This window comes from Capricornis sumatraensis, chromosome 1 (assembly GCF_032405125.1).
Source record: "Capricornis sumatraensis isolate serow.1 chromosome 1, serow.2, whole genome shotgun sequence".
Lineage (NCBI taxonomy): Eukaryota > Metazoa > Chordata > Mammalia > Artiodactyla > Bovidae > Capricornis > Capricornis sumatraensis.
The window spans coordinates 58,428,912-58,449,661 of NC_091069.1; the positions used below are offsets into that span (position 1 = coordinate 58,428,912).

Sequence of the window (20,750 nt, forward strand, 5' to 3'; positions counted from 1 at the left end):
GGCGGGCAGCCGAACGCGGCGAGCGGGGAAGCCGGGGCGCGGGGCCGAGTCTGACCAACTAGCGAGAGCAGCGGCTACGCGCCGGGGCCGGGGCGCCATGGGGCAGGCGGGCGCGGGCTTCGCGAGGCTCCCCTGGCGTCGGGGCTAGCGCCTCCGCCGCCTCGGCCTCTCGCGCCGCCCGCCTGGGGGACGAGGAGCAGGACGCGGCCTCGGCCGGGCCCGGGCCGAACGGCTGCGGACACTCAGGAGCCGAGGAGCAGAACACCGCCACCGCCGCCTCCGGGATGGATCAGTGCGTGACGGTGGAGCGCGAGCTGGAGAAGGTGCTGCACAAGTTCTCGGGCTATGGGCAACTGTGCGAGCGCGGCCTGGAGGAGCTCATCGACTACACGGGTGGCCTCAAGCACGAGATCCTGCAGAGCCACGGTAAGGCGGCCCGGATGGTCGCGCGGGACCGGGCCCACCCACCCCGAGCCCCTCGGGCCCAGGCGGGCCAGGAGGGTGCCTCCGGGAGGCCAGATCCGGCCTTCCCTGGGGCGCCGGGATCCCCAGGCCCCTGTGACTTTTCCTCCTCCTCTCCCCCCCGATCTGTCTTGAACCTACCCCGACCTTGTTATTAATTAAAAGTGAGCGGGAACCCATCCGGAAACCAATTCTGGAGCCACGGGTTCCATCCAGGGTTAAACCCGGGCGCGGGGCCGGCTCGTCGCACCTGCAGATTTCCTCCCTCCCGGGGTGGGCGCCCCTAGTTAATTGCCTTGGGCCGGAGGATCCGGGCGAAGAGAGGGTCAGTGCAGAGAGCCCACCCCTCCTCCTCCTCCTCGCCCCAAACATTTAGCCAGGGATTGACTTTCCTCGTCTTTCTTCATTTTTTTAAAATTAGAAACTCGTATGTTATTCTTGGCTGTGGGCTAACAAAATAGCCGCTGCTTCAACTCCATAATTTGACTCTCTGTAGAAGAAGCCTTTCTTTCAACTCCGCAGCGGCACTAATGTGATTCCTAAGAAACTAGCTAAATCAAACTTAAGCTCTCCCAGTTGCATTCTGCGATGAGACGGGAGGCAGCCTCCCCAGAAACACATTGTGGAGCAAGTTGTTAGTTACATGCGTTACCTGGTCAAGTTTTTACTTGTTTTCCTTTCAGAAAGCAGGTTTTCAATGGAAGGTGTTTCTTCTCTATTATTATAGCCCTAGGCCCTGGGGGAAGATACTGAGCTGCAGTTAACTTGGGGAAGCTGGGTGGGATTCTTTGGGTTTGGGTTCTTTAAATAACATGAAAAGTGTGGTATTCTTTAGGTTAAAATATCTGTAGTGATGATTCTTTCTGAGCAAGAAGTAATGGACTTCATGGAATGGATTTGTTGAGTTTGGGGGCCCTGCTCAACTCAGAGGTTGAACAGAAATCTTTGATAAGGAAGGTTTGGTAGCTGGGGTCACGTGTGGACACTGGAGCAAGTGTGGTTGAGGACAGTGGCACTGGCTGAACTTCTCTCCACCTCTGTTCCTTCCTGTACCTTTCCCAGGCTGTTTTCAGTTGAGAGTTAGTGCTCATCCATGGTGCCTGTGTGTGTGGCTCAGGCGTGTCTGACTGCGCCTCCATGGACTGTAGCCCACCAGACTCCTTTGTCCATGCAGTTTTCCAGGCAAGAGTAATGGAGTCGGTTGCCATTTCCTCCTCTAGGAAATCTTTCCGACCTAGGGATCGAACTCACGTCTCCTGCACTGGAAGGTGGATTCTTTACCACTGAACCACCTAGGAAGCCCCATCCATGGTGAAGGAGTCTTATAACAGCATCTCATCCTGGACATGGCAGTCACTTGTGAACTCCAAGAAAGAAGGAAACCCAGTGACCGTAGTGGGGTTAGGACTTGAAGTATGAATATGGAAAAATGAGCAGACCTAGACGGCTGCCTGCAAGGGGGAAGTAGATGTGGGGTGGGATGGGTCTCCTGGGAAGGCTCTGGTGAACTTGGTTTGGGACAAGTGAGAAACTGACGGACTAATGAAGATAGTCAAGGGCATCATGTTTCCTATTGGCTGAAGATGCATAGATGGAGTTTGGGAGCAAAGTAAGGTTTAAGATGGTGTCCTGGTGTCCTTCTACAAAGGAGAGTGAAGGAGATCATTAGGCTGCACAGAGGAAAGACAGTAGGGTCTACCCACAGCCTTGAACTCCCCTTGAAGAGCGGACGTCCTGGAGGTGCCAGCAGAAACAGAACGGGCAGGCTTAGAGAGGTTGGTCAGCTGGTGTTTGGCTCTTGGGAGTCAGTGATCCTCTTTGCAAGCAGTTTCATAGAATTGTTAAACTAGATGACTAGGAGTTAAGAAAAATAATAGATTGAGGTGAGAGAGGCTGCTTAAGTAAGAGGGCTGAAGGTGGTCCCCTTCCGCCCCTCATCTGGAGAGGCAATCTTTTTGTATCGTTAAAGACTGAAAAGGGACTTCCCAGGTGGTGCTAGTGGCTTCTGCCTGCCAATGCAGAAGGCAGAAGAACTGCAAGTTAGTTCCCCGAGCCAGGAAGATCCCCTGGAGGAGGCTATGGCAACCCACTCCAGTATTCTTGACTGGAGAATCCAAGGAGCTTGGTGGGCTACAGTCCGTAGGGTCCCAAGGGTTGGGCCTGCTTCACATGCAAAGACTGAAAAAGGTAGGAGTAGGTGAAGGGTGTAGACTTTGAGAGGTGGAAGGAAGGATTTCATTTTTAAGGAACAGGTTGAATATTGAGGGCTGTAGAGTTTGAGAGAGAGAAGACAGAAACTATTTAAAAATCCCTTTATTCCATGAGAGAGAGAGAAGATAGAAACTATTTAAAAATCCCTTTCTTGCATGAGAGAGAGAGAATATTAATTGAAGGCGAATGATTTGAATTTCTTTTTAGGGGATTTGGGGCCCATCCCAGATGGAGAAAATAATTTTGAGAACTTGCTGAAGCAGAAATGTGTTTTAGACCTCTTTCCTTGGGACTTTTCGAGGAACTTATGGTCAGAGGGGTATTAGCCACAGAGTTTGCTGTGTTGTTCAAACAGTCTGATGTGAATTGTGGCGTTCCTGCCTATTTTTTACCTTCTTATCTAACAAATTGCAGTTTTATATTGATAATCTCTTTGATTTTCTTAAATTTTTTAAGAATAGGATTAAGAGACTAAGGAATTCTCCAGGCAAGAATACTGGAGTGCATTGCCATACCCCTCTCCAGAGGATCTTCTCAACCCAGGGATCGAACCCTGGTCTCCTGCATTGCAGGCAGATTCTTTACTGTCTGAGCCACCAAGAAAGCCCCTAAGAGACTAAAGGCAGCAATAAAACATGAAAGAAAAATAAATACCACAAGCACTAGGTCTAGTTTTCAAAATAAAATCTTTCTTCTTATGATGTTCTATTGTATGAAGACAACAGATATCATGCCTTGGTGTCTGGAAGATGGTATTTTTCAAAGCAGATGATTTCTAAAGTTCTCTGCAGACAATGTGGGTATTACATTGAGTGTTAAGTATACCCTTCTTAAAGCTGTATGCACTGAAATCTGATTTTGGAACTCCATTTTCAAGTCTAAAGGAAGTTTTCAAAGCTCTGAATATGCCTGTCTGGGCAAGTGATGTGGTGGTTTCTCATGACCTGATGGAGGGGCTCCAGTTGGCACCCTCTGTAATTAGGCTTATTATAATAAGCTCGTTCTTTGGGTTCATTTGTGATGATATTCTTGTAAGAATGTGATATTAATAAAGTAGAATCATGGGGACTCTATAGATCCCCCAACATTGCATCACAGTGTTGGTGAGTGCCTGATTCAGTAGTGTTCTTTAGTGAGGGCCAGGGGGTCAGGTTAGTTTTTGAGGTTGAATTATATTTTCTTTACATTTAAATTTCTCTTTTCTAAAGTTGTGAGCAGACAGCTATACCATGTGAGGATGGTTAGGATGGCTTGTGGTAGAAACTAATCAACCATCAAAGGAAACCCATTGACAACTGTGGTCCACTCACACCACCCTTGTTGCAGATTGTGACGTGACCTCTGCCCAAAGGGGGCTTGCCTGATCTCCCCTAAGATCCTCTCATCTGCTCTGAATTGCCCCACATGACATTTCCCTAACTCTGAGGGAAGAGGAGAGCACTCTTGTCATTTAGTGTATCCTCCTTTCAGTGAGAGTTTCCCTATGGGCGTGAAGTTTGCTGTAAGGTTTAATACAGTCGATGCTGTTGGAGATTGTTCTCACTCTGCCTTTGATCTCATCTGGATGATGCCCGGGTTCTTCTCGAACTTCACTTACACATGCACACTCATTTTTCAGGTAGATTCACAGTTTCACTTCAGTAGATTGATCCTCATTCTGGGCAATAATTGTGAAGTCATAGATTTGGTATGTTAGGTATAATCAACCTTATATTAACTGTGTTAAAATACTTCACATACAGCTAAAGTCACCATTTACATCATTGGTAGAGGAACCACACTTTGGACAGCCCGTGATTAACAGATGAGTGGTATTAGATACATTTTGGTGATTTGCCTTGTGGGTTTTTATTGTTAACTTTTGGGGGAGGGCAAGTGTATTTATATTTTGTTAATCATTAGCACATCTGTGGTGTGGAAAGGAGAACATAAAAGAACCATAAATGGTGTATTGCTAATATTCTAAATTCATGTTTGGTGATAGAATATTAGGCTGGAACAACTGGGTAACTGTTTTGTTACATGTATCTAGTATACTTGAGAAAAAATTACAATGTTTATGAGTGTAAAGGATGTACAATATTTAATGAAATTGTTACTTTGGAGCTGTTATTAAAGGGAGTTCGAATATGGTTTCTGAAAGTGATTGTCAAGGAATTTTCTAAATTTAAAATTGTATTTCTTTTGAGTGGATAATACATTTAAATGGTATAAATTCAAATGATAAGAAGGATGTCCAGTAAAAAAAAAAATCTCCCTCTCAGTCATTGTTATTCTCGGACCACCTAGTTGTCCATCTTGCAGCTAAAGATTTGGCTGTTTGCAGAAAAAATTCAAGAAGATTCAGGGAAATGATCATTTATCACTGTTTATTTTTTCTCTAAGGCATTGAACGTGTAGTTCTACATACTGTGATTTAGGCTTAGTATTATCACAATTTGCAAGTTGGTAGAGATTGTTTCATTTGTGGGTGCAGCCAATATATATTATCAGCTAAAACTCCGTGTGTTTCTGTGTGGTCTAACACTTAGAGTATGATCTTCTACCTTCATCTCTTTGGTGAATCAAAGAGAATTTAATTACTAATTGCAGAATTGCTTCTTTTTTTGTTTTTGTTTTTTAACTTGAGAGTGATGAGAAGCAATTAAACATGAAAGAAAAAGCAAAGTAGATGGTCACGTTTTAAACTAATTTTTGTGATATAGTATTGGGTCAGTAGACAGAAAAACCAGAGGTCCAGGGTTACATGTTAGGTCTAACTAACTTTACATTCTAGAATTTGAATTGTATATATTACATATATATATGAAAATATGTTTATTTATATATGCAGATTCTCTGCTTTTCACCATCTACCAGTGTTGAGTGTCTGTGTTGAACTAATTGTAAAAGGATCAGGGTTTGGTGGACTAGTGGTATGTCTTCAGTTCGGTTCAGTCACTCAGTCGTGTCCGACTCTTTGCAACCCCATGAATCGCAGCACGCCAGGCCTCCCTGTCCATCACCAACTCCTAGAGTTCACTCAGATTCATGTCCATCAAGTCAGTGATGCCGTCCAGCCATCTCTCTCGTCCTCTGTCGTCCCCTTCTCCTCCTGCCCCCAATCCCTCCGAGCATCAAAGTCTTAGTTATCCTTATTCTTTGGCGTACTTTGAGTAGGCTGCATAGCTTGGTCCCTCATTTGTTAACTAAACATTTTGCCAAGTACAAGACACTCTTGAAAGAATTAATGCCATTCAAGTTTTAAATAAAATTTGGTAACTCCATTTAGCATTTAATCTGAAAAGTAGCAAGATAAGTAGGTCAAAAAAGTTTCTGTGAATTAGCCATTATTCAAAAACTCAAAGAAGAGAATAGACCAGTCACCAATCTACTTGGGCTGTTTTATAGATAGTGAGAATCATAATAATAATAGGCTACCATTGGTGTTTCCAGTTGGGTTTAGAAGCAGATTTAACTTTGTCAGCCATTCCTTTCCAGGCTCATTTAGGAGGTAACTCTTGTCATCTGGCACCTTATTCAGACTGCTGTATCACTCAGGATCCTTTTGGTTGCAGGTGGCAAAATGGTTTTAATTAAAATGGAATTTGTTGACTCATAACTAAAAAGGCTGAGGATAGGCCAGCGGCTCCCGGGGCACAGAGGGTGTCACGAGGATTGGTTTTGTTCTCTTCCTCTCTTGGCTGCGCTTTCCTCCATGGTTGGCTTCATCCTCAGCAGAGCTTTTTCCACATGGAAGCAAAGATGGCCCGTGGACTCATGTCATTCTTGTACTGCTTGTAATCCCAGAGACAGGGACATGCCTGTTTTCTGTATTTCCAACAGAATTACTGGGGAATATTTTCATTGTCCTAGTTCAGATCAGTAGCAGGGGCTGCTGGGTGGAGTCCATCAGCCACCTTGGGCTGCGCTTCCCAAGTGTCAGATGATTCATGACCGTGTGGCGGGCTGTTGCTCAAATAAAGGAGAGAGTTCTAGAAGGAAAGCTTGCGCCAGACAGAAATGATAGATGCCCATTGTAGTTGAGCCAGCTGTAAGTTACATTGGTAACAGCATTCTTTGAGATGGTTTCTTGATTAGCCCAATCTTTACTTCTCAGCTTTCTCCTTGACTTCTAACTGTAGTGTTGAGATAATTCAAGCCCTGAGTTGCTGGTATGACTTCATGTGTAGACTCTGAGACTACAGCTTGATTCATGTTACCTTTGGGAACTTACTTGAAATTACTTTAATGCTTGGTGTAATAAAATCATTTTCCTAGGGTTATCTTATCTCCTGAGTAGTTTCTAATTCTGGATAATAACCTCGGTAAGAGGGAAACTTGCCAACACTTCTGTGATACTGTCCTACTAGAGTTAATAGAGAAATTTCTGTTGTTTTCATGTTGCGGTCACTTAGTAGCTAGCATAGTGAAAGTGGTGTTTTAGGCAGACTGCCGTTCACTTGGGATATTGAAACTTACTTGTTTTTATTTGGAGCCCTGCTTCTTCATCTGTAAAATCTTTGAAAATGACCCCAAGAGGCAGTTGTGGGGAAACCTGGGGAGTCCTGGCCAGAAGCTATGTACTTGGAGGCCTGTGGTACTCCTATGTTACTCCTCAAAGTTGAATACTGGGGAAGTGATAACTCTCAACCGAGCATTTCTCCTGGCCTTCTTAGATTACGTGCTAGTCTAACGGCTCAGAGAACAAGAGACTAGAACCTCGGGCAGCACTTGAGGCTTTTAGAAATAAGCTTCCATTCTGTCTTGGTTTAGTGATCGTATGGCTGAGCTCAGTGGTTCTTTGGGAACATTGTTTGGGAAATCCATATGTCTTCTTTTGCCAAGTCTTTCTCCACCTAAGAGGCCTGGGGCACAGTATGTGTGGTATCTGTACAATCCATATAGACTTAACGTCTTATTATTGGTCTGCGAAGACGTTTGGGAGGACGTGAAGGGAGACTTTTAAAAAGAGAAGCATGGTATGCATGGCCTCAGTCCTCCAGGAAGGTAGAGGCTAGTTGAGGAGACAAGATGTGGCTGTGTTTGTGGAGAAGAACATAAAGTTTTGCCCTTGAGCTCAAGAGATCTGGATTTGAGTCCTTGTTCTATCACTTCATTGCGTCTCTGTGTGTGTGTGTGTGTGTGTGCGCACGCACGTCTGTGCGCAGTTGCGTCCAACTCTTTGCCACCCCATGGACTGCAGCCCATCAGGCTCCTCTGTCCATGGGATTCTCTAGCCAAGAGTACTGAGTTGCTATTTCTTCTCCAGGGATCTTGCCGACCCAGGGATGGAACCCGCATCTCTTGTGTCTCCTGCGTTGGCCAGTGGATTCTTTACCACCAGCACCACTGGGGAAGCCCTCACTGCTTCTACAGTCTCACTTAACCTCTTTGCTCCTCAGTAGACTGATAGCTTATGTCATGGGTTGTGGAAATTAGATGGTATGAACTGGCTTTGAACTCTGTAAAACAAGGTTTACTTACTGTTTTTAAGGTCCATACCTTTAAGCAGTGTCTTAATTGAGACCCTGGGTTTAGATATCTTTATTACTGGTGTATGTTAACTGCCATTGTGTCCACTGGTCTGCTTAACACTCTTAGGAATATTCAAAAAGTATAACACAACAGTCTTCAAGGAACTTTAGTTGGATAATGAGGCCAGAGTTTTACAATTGAGAGGGGAAAAACCATGGCTGTGGAACAGTACACAGCATAATACTAAGGGCTTCCCTGGTGGCTCAGACAGTAAAGAATCTGCCTGCAGTGCGGGAGACCTGGGTTTGATCCCTGAGTTTGGAAGATCCCCTGGAAGAGGGTGTGGCAACCCACTCCAGTATTCTTGCCTGGAGAATCCTCACGGACAGGAGCCTGGGGTTGCAAAGAGTCAGACATGACTGAACGACTAAGCACACAGCACACTTAATGTTATGAGATAACAGTGCTTCTGGTTGGTGTAAATACTATCAGTTTAGAAAAATGGGAAGAGAAGGAGCCCTTAGAACGAACTGCTTAGAGGTGGGCTGTTTCAGTTGCACTGTAGAGCACTTGGTCAGTAGTTACTAATCCCCAGTTCTATGTGAAACTGGGCTAAATCTTGTGGGAGTTACAGAGGACGAGCAGTCATCCTCATGCTCCAAGCACATTCTGAGTAGTTGGGGAGGTGAGCCCAGTATGTTTTTACAGTGCGAGGCCATGTGTATCCGGTAAATGCTGATTGAAGGATACCAACAGCAGGGTGGGATTTGAGACAGGGACAGGCTCCTCCAACCCGTGGGCAGTTTCAGGAACAGAGACTGAGTGAGGAGAGGAGAGAGAGAGGATGAGGTGCTGGGAGAGGAGCTGGCAGGAACAAAGATGCAGAGGACTGAGAGTACAGGAGGCATCCTGGGAGCAGTGAAGCATCAGAGTGGGGGGGCAGGAAATAGAAGAACGAAAAGTAAGCTGGACTCAGGTTCTGTATAGTCAGGGCTGTCAGGGAAGGTGGTAAACTGAGAAGATACTGAGAGACTTGGGTTGGAGGCGGTGAACAGGGAAGGACAGGGACATGATCTGAGACCAGTTAGCATTTTGGGTGATTGGAGTGGGAGTGAAGTTTGACTAGAGGCAAGAAGACTAGTTAAGGTTCCTTGTCAACGTGCGACTGATGAAATAGGGGCCTATTCTGGAGTAGTGGTAGAGACGTAGAGACCCAGGCATAAATTACCAGGACATGGTGCAGAGTAGGAGAGAAGGCCCCCAAAAATCAAAGGTTCATCTAGGGTTCTGAGCATGAATGACAGACAATTACAGAACCGGGAGGGATATGGGAAGTTCAGGAGAGGGGAAGGTAGAAATTTGGGTTTGATTTTTAAATAAGAAACCCACATTCAAATGCTATAAGAAGCTCTATCTGGTTCACCCATTCATTTCAGAGATAAATAGATGTCTCGATTAATTCTCTGTATTTCGAATTTGAAGGGAGTGAACAGGCTCTCTCAAAATACCTTGTTGTTTAGTCACTAAGTCTTGTCTGACTCTTGCAACCCCATGACTATAGTCCGCCAGGCTCCTCTGTCTGTGGGATTCTCCAGGCAGGAATACTGGTGTGGTTGCCATTTTCTTCTCCAGGGGATCTTTCCAACCCAGGGATCGAACCCGGGTCTCCTGCATTGGCAGGCAGGTTCTTTACCACTGAGCCACCTGGGAAGCCCCTGAAAATATCTAGCAGACATTTAAAAACTTGTTCCCACGTCTTCCTTCTCCTCTTCTTCTCTGGCCATTTCTTGCCTCACAGACTACTGTAGAGCCCTGCTTTCTTCCCCGTGCTCGTCACACTGGTCTGGCTCTCTGCTCCAGGAGGACTGTTAGTCTGTGCCATGTCACTTAGCTCTTAAAGATAAACTGAGGTGATTTGTTTTCTCTTGTGTTTGGACTTGCACCCTCCTCGGCTGTGACTTGGTGCCGTGGATCCAAATACCCATCTGTGACTCTGCCATTGGGGTGGACCAACAGATGCTATGCTTTCCTTTACTGTGTACATTTGCCAGCTGTTAATTTACCAAAAGTTTATTTTGTTTTCAGGTTGTACTGCCCTTAGGGGGGAAAAAAAGAGTGTTTTCTATTTGTGCCTTTTCCTGCTTCCTTTGAGTGTATCTCAGTTGAGTGGTCACTGTGTCCTAAGTGCCAAGGTAGCTCATGAGAAGCCCAAAACCTCAGTAGGCCATAGTTTGGCTTGCTACTCAGGTTTCCCTGGTGGCTCAGACAGTAAAGAATCTGCCTGCAGTGCAGGAGACTCGGATTCGATCGCTGGGTTGTGAAGATCCCCTGGAGAAGGGAATGGCTACCCACTTCAGTATTCTTGCCTGGCGAATTCCACGGACAGAGGAGCCTGTTGGGCTGCAGTCCTTGAGGCTGCAAAGAGTCAGACACAACTGAGTGACTGACACTATGGTTTGCTACATACAGTGTGAAATAGCCCTTTATTATTATTTTTAATACCAGCCTTTTTAGAGTTTCAAGTTTTTCTGTTTTAATATCTTGCAAGCATATCCATGTTCACCTTGTCAATGACTTTTAAAAAAATTTTTAATGGGAGGTTAATTGCTTTACAGTGTTGTGTTGGTTTCTGCCATACATTAACACGAACCAGCCAGGAGTATACATATATCCCATCCCTCTTGAACCTACCCTCCAACCCTGCCCTCCATCCTACTCTAGGTCATGACAGAGCCAGAGTACCAGGCTGAGCTCCCTGTATTATACAGCAGCTTCCAGTTAGCTACCTATTTTACACGTTGTCAGTGACTTCTTTAGAATCAGTCTTATCCTTGAAATTGAGACGGTGTAGTACACAATCTGTTATTTTTCTATTCATTCAGTAAATAGTTATTGAATGCCTAATATGTGCTGGTTTCCATGCTAAACATGGGAAATTAAATACTTATGTTTTCTACCTTCAAGTAATTTCATGGGAGTGATAAATAAAATGTTTACAGTGTAGTGTGAAACCCTGGTAGAGAAGTACAAGAAGCTATGCAAGCAAATATTTTTCTAATTTATTGTTTCCAGGTAACTAATGGACATAAATCCTGAAATGGATAGGCAGTGAAGCTAAGAGCAGAGCTTGAAGTCTTAACTGGTTTCTATAAAAACAACTTAATGTTGTATGCTTAGTTGCTCAGTCGTGTCTGACTCTTTGTGACCCCATGGACTATAGCCTGCCAGATTCCTCTGTCCATGGGATTCTCCAGGCAAGAATACTGGAGTGGGTTGTCATTTCCTTCTCCAAGTAATCTTCCTGACCCAGGGATCAAACCCATGTCTCTTGTATCTTCTGCATTGCAGGCAGATTCTTTACCACTGTACCACCTGGGAAGCAAGGTAATATGAATTTAGGAGTTAGCTCACATATGTGTAATTTAGTTTGACAGATGTCTGATTTTGGAGGAGACTATGCCTATTCTAATTTCTGAGACTATCATGCTTAAATTTTTGTTTATAAAAGATACTATTCTATTGCTCTAAAAGGAAAAGTATCTTTAACTTAGACCAACTGTGTATGTTGATTCTTTGCTTGGATTTAAGATTGATTATTGCCATACTAATTGTTTTGCTTGTTGACTCAAGTCAAATAATAAAAGTGACCTTAAAAATAGTACTTTTGTGTTACAGCCACTTTGAAAGATGGTTTGGTGTTTTCTTACAAAACTAGACATTATTCTTACAATAAAAGGCAACAGTCAGTGTTCCTTGGTATTTACCCAAAGGAGTTGAAACTTAGCTCCACACAAAAACCTGCGCCTGGATGTTTATGGCAGGTTTATTCATAATTGCCAAAACTTGAAGACAGCCAAGATGTCCTTCAGTAGATGAATGGCTAAAGTGTGGTTATACCCAGACAATGGACTAAATAAAAAGAAAAGAACTTTCAGGCTGTACATGTGTGGAGGCGGGGTATACTGGGAAATCTCACTGCCTCCCTCTCAATTTTGTTGTAAGTATAAAACTGATCTTGAAAAATAATCTTTGGAAAAAAAGTATTATTTGTGGTGACAGTAAAAGGTGAGTGATTTCTTTTCATACTTGTGTACGGGTCCTGAGTCCAGGGAGGTTATTGCATTGCCAGACACACTTGGCACAGGACTTCATCCTGGGTAAAAAGTGACCACTCCCCTAGTGGCCAGCATGGCTCCCAGCGTTCACCTCCCGCTCTGGTTGTTATGGTAAAGGTGGCTGTCACAGGAACTGCCCAGTTTTACTTCTAGGAACTGAATCCGATGAGTTTTCTTTCATAGAGAAGCAGATTTCTGTTTCTCTTAGAAGCAGGTTTTGTTTTCAGACAAGTAAATGGAAAGAACATTAGGCCTCTCCCTTTAGGACTTAGAAGTTTGGTCTCAGTCCGTTTGGTGATTACAGTGATTTCCAAACCTGTTTTTACCTTTGGCTGCTTTCCACCAAATCCATTTGAAAATGCATTAGTGGAATCCTTTTCTCTGAACAGGGCTTTCCTGGGGTTCTCTTTCAGATTATGCCGTTATACTTTTCTTGTGCTTCCAAATACTTTGTAGAAATTATTCTCCTTGGGGCATACTGAAAACTGTGTTAATTAATTGACCTTATATTCCTCACATCTATGATTTATAAACATAGCAAACTGAGTCGCTAAAATTCGAAAATGTCAATGGATTTTGAGGTTGGGGCATAGAGATTCAACTGGCAAATCCCAAATGACCTCTCCCCAGCTTGAGCTTTGCTTTTGTGTTCCTTAACCTTTTGTTTGTTGTCTCCTAATTGTAGAAATAAACAGGTCCAGCTGTTAGGGTTTGCATTTTTAAGCTTTTAAAAAAATTAAGTTAAAGTTCACATACCACAAAATCACCCTTTGAAAGTGTCAAACTCACTAGCTTTTAGTACATTCAGAGTTGTGTAGCCATAACCATTATCTAATTTGAGAACATTTTCTTCACTCCAGGAAGAAACCTCCTCTTATTCACAGTCATTCTCCATTCCACACTTCTCCAGCTCTGGCAACTATGAATCTTCTTGCCTGTTCTGGACATTTCAAAGAAGTAGAATCAAACAATCTGTGGCCTTTTGTGTGGCATATTTCAGCTTAATGTTTGCAGGGTTCATCCATGTTGTAGCATAGATTAGTGCTTCCTTCCTTTTTATAGCTGAATAATACTATGTTGCATGGATTTGCCACATTTTGTTTATCCATTCATTATTTGGGTATTTGAATTGTTTCTATTTTGAGGCTATTAAAATGCTTGCTATGAACATGTACAAGTTTGTGTATGGATGTGTGTTTTCATTTCTCTTGGGCCTGGCGTGCTGCAATTCAGGGTGTTGCAGAGTCAGACAGGACTGAGCGACTAAACTGATGTACCTACATGTGGCATTGTTGGCTCATATGGTAACTTTGTTTAACTTTCTGAGGAATGTTTTCAACAGCTTTTGCACCATCCCTCAGCAATATATGTGGGTCTCAATTCTCCACATTCTTGCCAACACTTATTATTGTCATCCATCTTTTTTCATTATAGCTATCCCAGTGGGTGTGAAGTAGTTTCTGACTGTAGTTTTGGTTTGCATTTCCCTATTGATTAATGATGCTGACTACCTTTTCCTGTGCTTATTGGTTACTTGTATATCTTTTGTTTTGACCATGCCACACGACTTGTGGAATCTTAGTTCCATGATCAGGAATTGAGCCTGGCCGTGGCAGTGAAAGCACTAAGACCTAACCATTGGACCACCAAGGAATTCCCACTCTATCCTGTTTGGAAAAAAATCTATTCAAATTCTTTGCCTATTTTTAATTGGATTGTTCATCATAGAACAACAGACTGGTTCCAAATAGGAAAAGGAGTACATCAAGGCTGTGTATTGTCACCCTGCTTATTTAGCTTATACGCAGAGTACATCATGAGAAACACTGGGCTGGAGGAAGCACAAGCAGGAATCAAGATTGCTGGGAGAAATATCAATAACCTCAGATGACACCACCCTTAAGGCAGAAAGTGAAGAAGAACTAAAGAGCCTCTTGATGAAAGTGAAAGAGGAGACCTGACCTGCCTCTAGAGAAACCTATATGCAGGTCAGGAAGCAATAGTTAGAACTGGACCTGGAACAACAGACTGGTTCCAAATAGGGAAAGGAGTACGTCAAGGCTGTATATTGTCACCCTGCTCATCCTGGAACAACAGACTGGTTCCAAATAGGGAAAGGAGTACGTCGAGGCTGTATATTGTCACCCTGCTCATTTAACTTATATGCAGAGTACATCATGAGAAACACTGGGCTGGAAGAAGCACAAGCTGGAATCAAGATTCCCGGGAGAAATATCAGTAACCTCAGATATGCAGATGACACCACCCTTATGGCAGAAAGTGAAGAGGAACTATAAAAAGCCTCTTGATGAAAGTGAAAGAGGAGAGTGAAAAAGTTGGCTTAAAGTCCAACATTCAGGAAACGAAGATCATGGCATCTGGTCCCATCACGTCCTGACAAATAGATGGGGAAACAGTGTTAGACTTTATTTTGGGGGGCTCCAAAATCACTGCAGATGGTGATTGCAGCCATGAAATTAAAAGACGCTTACTCCTGGGAAGGAAAGCTATGACCAACCTAGATAGTATATTCAAAAGCAGAGACATTACTTTGCCAACAAAGGTCCGTCTAGTCAAGGCTATGGTTTTTCCAGTAGTCATGTATGGATGTGAGAGTTGGACTGTGAAGAAAGCTGAGCACCGAAGAACTGATGCTTTTGAACTGTGGTGTTGGAGAAGACTCTTGAGAGTCCCTTGGACTGCAAGGAAATCCAGCCAGTCCATTCTGAAGGAGATCAACCCTGGGATTTCTTTGGAAGGAATGATGCTGAAGCTGAAACTCCAGTACCTTGGCCACCTGATGCAAAGAGCTGACTCACTGGAAAAGGCCCTGATACTGGGAAAGATTGAGGGCAGGAGGAGAAGGGGACGACAGAGGATGAGATGGTTGGATGGCATCACTGACTCAGTCGACATGGGTTTGGGTGGACTCTGGGAATTGGTGATGGACAGGGAGGCCTGGAGTGCTGCGGTTCATGGGATCACAAACAGTCAGAAATGACTGAGCGACTGAACTGAACATCCTGATATTGATGCATTCTTTTTGTATACTGGATACTAGATCCTTATCTGATGCATGATTTGCATATTTTTCTCCCATTCTGTGGCTTCTCTTTTCACTTTCTTGGTAGTGGTAGTGTTTGGTAGTGTTTGAAGCACAAAAGTTTTAAGTTTTGACGAAGCGAAAATCACTCTTGTCGTGTCCAACTCTTAGCGACCCCATGGACTGTATAGTTCATGGAATTCTCCAGGCAAGAATATCAGAGTGGGTAGCCTTTCCCTTCTCCAGGGGATCTTCCCAACCCTGGGATCGAAGCCAGGTCTCCCACATTGCAGGCGGATTCTTTACCAGCTGAGCCACAAGGGAAGCCCTTGTTTTGATCAAGTCCAATTTAATTATGTTTTTGTCTGGTTGCTTTTGGTGTCATATCTAAGAAACCATCACCCAATCCAGGGTCATGAATAAACCCATTTTCTTCCAAGAGTTTGATAGTTTCAGCTTTTAATTTCTGTCTTCATTCCATTTTGAGTTAATTTCTATGATATGATTTTTTTTGCAAATGAGTAGCTAGTTATTCCAGCACCGTTTGTTGAGTATGACTTTCTTTTTAACTGTTTTCTCCCCCTTACTTTATTTACCATCAATCCGTATACTTATATTAATAGCACCTGCAAATGTGTAGGGTATATAAGACTGTGGAGGATACAGTTTAAGAACTTGTCTTCCCTTTGGTTCTTACATCTAGTTGAGGCTGATGATGGTGTATATATCTGAAATTGTTAACTGGTGTTTGATTCTGTGCCAGAGGAGTGGTAGAGAAAACAGAATTCATTAGGAATTGAGAAGACTGAGTAAGTCTGTGGGCATAGAAGTTCAAAGAGAAGATAAAGCCATTGAGGTTAGATAAGGGTTAGATACAGAAAGAGCAGAAATGGCCAGAACAGAGCTTACTGAAGCAATTAGGTTCTTTTGGCCCAAAGTATGTATAGGACATGTTTTAGACAGATTTAAATTTTTTTCCTGGATTATCAGGTCTTTCCTTCGCCTAACCTGCATCACTAGAAATTGGAAGCACTTGATACATACTTCGTGCAGTTGTATTTAGAAATAAGGGCAATTTCTGTTTTGGCCACCCCGTATTGAATTGGGTACCTTACGGATACATTCTTCTGCTTACTTCTCTCACTGGTTGTCATAAATGCTGGAATGCTTTCCTCTGTAGGGAAGGAAAAGTAATTTTACATCTACCCTTGCAAGTTCTTGGCTGAGAGACTCCTATAATAAAAAACAGACTGACTAGAGAAAAGCAGTTTGTTTACACGTATACCTCATGTGCATGTGGGAGGTGCACTCAGTATTCCAGGGAGTAGTGAGTGACTCAAAGAGGTGGCTTAGAACTCAGGCTTACAGACCAGCTTCAGCTAAAGACAAAAGAAAGGTAGGTGTGGGTAGGCCAGTAATGGGGAGGTTAGCAGGAAAAGCACAGTAAACAGGGGTTAGCTTTTTAATGTAAATCTAAGTCTGAGCTTTCATAAAAATTTCCTGTGATTTACGAGAAGGTAATGGCAACCCAGGGGTGATCTTCTTTAGAATGGACTGGTTGGATCTCCTTGCAGTCCAAGGGACTCTCAAGAGTCTTCTCCAACACCACAGTTCAAAAGCATCAGTTCTTTGGTGCTCAGCCTTCTCCACAGTCCAACTCTCGCATCCATACGTGACCACTAGAAAAACCATAGCCTTGACTAGACAGACCTTTGTTGGCAAAGTAATGTCTCTGCTTTTGAATATGCTATCTAGGTTGGTCATAACTTTCCTTCCAAGGAGTAAGCGTCTTTTAATTTCATGGCTGCAATCACCATCTACAGTGATTTTGGAGCCCCCCAAAATAAAGTCTGACATTGTTTCCACTGTTTCCCCATCTGTTTGCCAGGAAGTGGTGGGACCAGATGCCATGATCTTCATTTTCTGAATGTTGAGCTTTAAGCCAACTTTTTCACTCTCCCCTTTCACTTTCATCAAGATCAGCCCTGGGTGTTCTTTGGAAGGACTGATGCTAAAGCTGAAACTCCTGTATTTTGGCCACCTCATGTGAAGAGTTGACTCATCGGAAAAGACTCTGATGCTGGGAGGGATTGGGGGCAGGAGGAAAAGGGGACGACAGAGGATGAGATGGCTGGGTGGCATCACCAACTCGATGGACGTGAGTTTGAGTGAACTCCAGGAGTTGGTGATGGACTGGAAGGCCTGGTGTGCTGCAGTTCATGGGGTTGCAAAGAGTCAGACACGACTGAGTGACTGAGCTGAATGGCAACCCACTCCAGTTTTCTTGCCTGGAGAATCCCAGGCTCCTAGAGGAGCCTGGTGGGTTGCCGTCTGTGGGGTCGCACAGAGTTGGACGTGACTGAAGCAGCAGTCATTCTTCTCTTCCTCATATAGAGATACCCTTAAAATGGAGGTTTATTTTATGCATTTAAATTTCCCTTATAAAAGGGTCACTTCTACTCTGCTTTCAGAGCTTCTCCTGTGTTTGTTGCTTTTCAGAAATAATTAGCTCAAGATCATCCTTGTGCCAAAAGGCTATTTGGGGGTGACGTATTCTGCTACCCTTCTCCCCCTTCTTTCAGGTTTTTGCCCAGATGTCACTTCCTCAGTGAGGCTTACCATGTCCACCTGTTTAAGATTACAGTGGCTCAACCCACAAACACTCTCCATTTGTTTTACTCTGGTCCCCCGCCCCTGCCAGGAGCACGTATCCTCTTTTGCAGTATTGTGTAATTGACTGACTTTGTATTTATCTTGCTCACCAGAAGTTATGGTTTGCTGGGATTTTTGCCTGGACACAGCTATACCTGTCACATAATTGAATGCTCAATAAATAGCTGTTTGATGAATGAAGCTCCTAAGACTGCTTTTACTTTGGGGCTATTCTCTTTCAAATTCTTGGGCCCTATCCCAGACCTCTTGAATCAGAAACTCTGGGGGTGTGGATCTATCTACTTTGTCTTAACTAGACCTCCAGATCACTCTGATGTACATTTATCTTTTAAGAACCACTCAGTAAGATTTCAGGAGCTAGGTCTGTTGCTTACAGGTGTGGATGTGTAGGTCTGTGCTTGAGGTAACTGACAAGTATTACTGAATACAAATTCAGAGATAAAGAGAATACAAATAAAGAGAGCAATCTCTTTTTTTGAGGAGATGGCACAAGGAAAGGGTATCAGCTGTAGTAACTTTCTGTTGATCTATCAAGGAAAAAGTGTCCTCACCACAACTTTGTTGTTGTTTAGCCCCTAAGTCGTGTCCGACTCTTTGTGACCCCCATGGACTTCTGCACACCCCACTTCTCTGTCCTTCACCATCTCCCAGACCTTGCTTAAACTCATGTCCATTGAGTCAGTGATGCCATCCAACCATCTCATCCTCTGTTGCCCCCTTCTCCCGGCCTCAGTCTTTCTCAGTATCAGGGTCTTTTCCAATGAGTTGGCTCTTTGCATCAGTTGGCCGAAGTATTGGAGCTTCAGCTTCAGCATCAGTCATTCCAGTGAATATTCAGGGTTGATTTCCTTTAGGATTGACTGGTTGGATCTCCTTGCAGTGCAAGACTACTGTAGATTCCACTAATACAGGAGGAGGCACTGGACTCAACAGGTAGTCACACTCATACTCATGGCTAACATCCGTTACAGCAAAAAGGTACAAGACAAACAGCAAGGGAAAAAAGCACACAGGGCATTGTCTAGAGGAAACCAAGAGAAAGCTGCAAAGAGTCCTCTCCCAGTGGAGTCACACAGGGCAGCATACTTAATTCCTCTAGCATCAAACACTAACAAGTATGAAGTGTTACGGTATTCCCCTGGAGACTCAGTGGTAAAGAATCCAGCTGCTAATACAGAAGACACAAGTTCGATCCCAGGATCAGGAAGATCCCCTGGAGAAGGAAGTGGCAACCCACTCCAGTATTCTTGCCTGGGACATCCCACAGCCTGGCCAGATACAGCCCATGCGGTTGCAAAGAGTCGGATACAGTGACTAAACAACAACAACGTGACGTGTTTATCTCCGAGGGAAGCTCATTTGGAGACATAGTCTTCTGGTGTTTACTGGGTACTGTCGTGTAGGCAGGCACCCTCTGTCTAGCAGATACCAAAATTCCAGACTCCCAGAAGAAAAGCAGTTCAGCACAAACCACATTTTACAAACAGTTTAGCCACAACAAGCCATTCTTAACCAGTTAGAGTAGTAGGAACCTTCCTGAAATCCAAATTCCCAAATGCCCACCAGAGACCAACCTTGCAAGCCAGTCTGAGATTGCTAATCCTTACAAAGACCTGCTTGCAGGGTGGGCTCTTGGCCGGCACCTGGGAACTCGAAGTTCTAGAGAGTTCCTCCCACCCTGACTGGTAGGGATGGCTCACTGAGGCTTACAGGTAGGGATATATAAACTCTTTTCTGCTATGTTCACTGTTTCTCCATGTTATCCAGAAAAGTTTGTTTTTTCTTCTTTGTGTAGAACATAAAGCGACTTCTCTCTTAGGAAATTTAGTAATAAAATGTGAGAGTGACTTGGACAGTTTAAGTGGATTGAATAAGTGAGTTTATTCACTTAGACATATTTTCTTCAAAATGCCTTGGCAGTATTATGCAGTATTATTCAATTTAGTAATTACATAAGTGATTTATGTCATAGTAAAATTTTTAAATGTATTCCAAATGATGCAAAAATTAAAATAGCTTTCTTACTGTTCCTTTGAAAAATATCGCCTGTGGCTGTTACCATCTGTTTCAAAGTGGACAGTTGATTTTTCTTCACATCTACCTTTTCATCTTCCAGTGGGCCAATGTGATAACTTGCCATCTTTGGGTTTGCTCTTTTGAATAGCCAGTCGTCTTTCTTTCTTTTTTTATAGGTCAAGATGCTGAATTATCAGGGACACTTTCACTTGTCTTGACACAGTGCTGTAAGAGAATAAAGGATACTGTTCAGAAGTTGGCCTCTGACCACAAAGACATCCACAGCAGCGTTTCTCGGGTTGGAAAAGCCATTGATAAGGTATGGTGTTGTCGGGAGTGTCGGGTGTGTTCTGGCATCAGCCACCATTTTCCCATGACTGCTTTCGTCACAGTAGCTTTCTCATTGTTCATACTGTTTCTTTCATCCTTGCTTTTAGTAATATCGTTTTACTATGGTACTCTTAAAGTCCTGTGTTGCTGTTATTTCCAAAAAAACAAGAATAAAAGCAAACCAAAAACCTTCTCTTTTTATAGCCTTTTTTTTAAAACCCATTTTCTTGTATGGTGACCACTCCTAATGTCAAGGTGAGTCAGTTTCCAAATTTCTAACTTCCTCTGAGGGAGTTTGTTTATAGAAGGAACTTTTCCTACGTGCTGAGTAATTCCCGGGGTGTGACTCGGCCTCTGTTAGGGGATGACGGGGGTAACGAAGCTTGCGTCTGTCTGCCCTGCATCATTCTAGTCTCCTTGTCCTCCTATGAGCTTGCTGGTCA

General features: G+C 43.7%; 1 protein-coding gene across 1 annotated transcript in view; it reads left to right on the forward strand.

Annotated features, from left to right (window-relative positions):
• The first annotated feature begins 284 nt into the window (after positions 1-284).
• The window catches only part of RMND5A (required for meiotic nuclear division 5 homolog A), a 56,071-nt gene continuing 35,605 nt past the window's right edge, over positions 285-20,750 (forward strand). Inside the window, exons 1-2 of the mRNA XM_068981123.1 lie at positions 285-426; positions 20,154-20,296. Of these exons, the coding sequence (XP_068837224.1) occupies positions 285-426; positions 20,154-20,296 (285 nt within the window). The remainder of the gene's footprint in view (positions 427-20,153; positions 20,297-20,750) is intronic.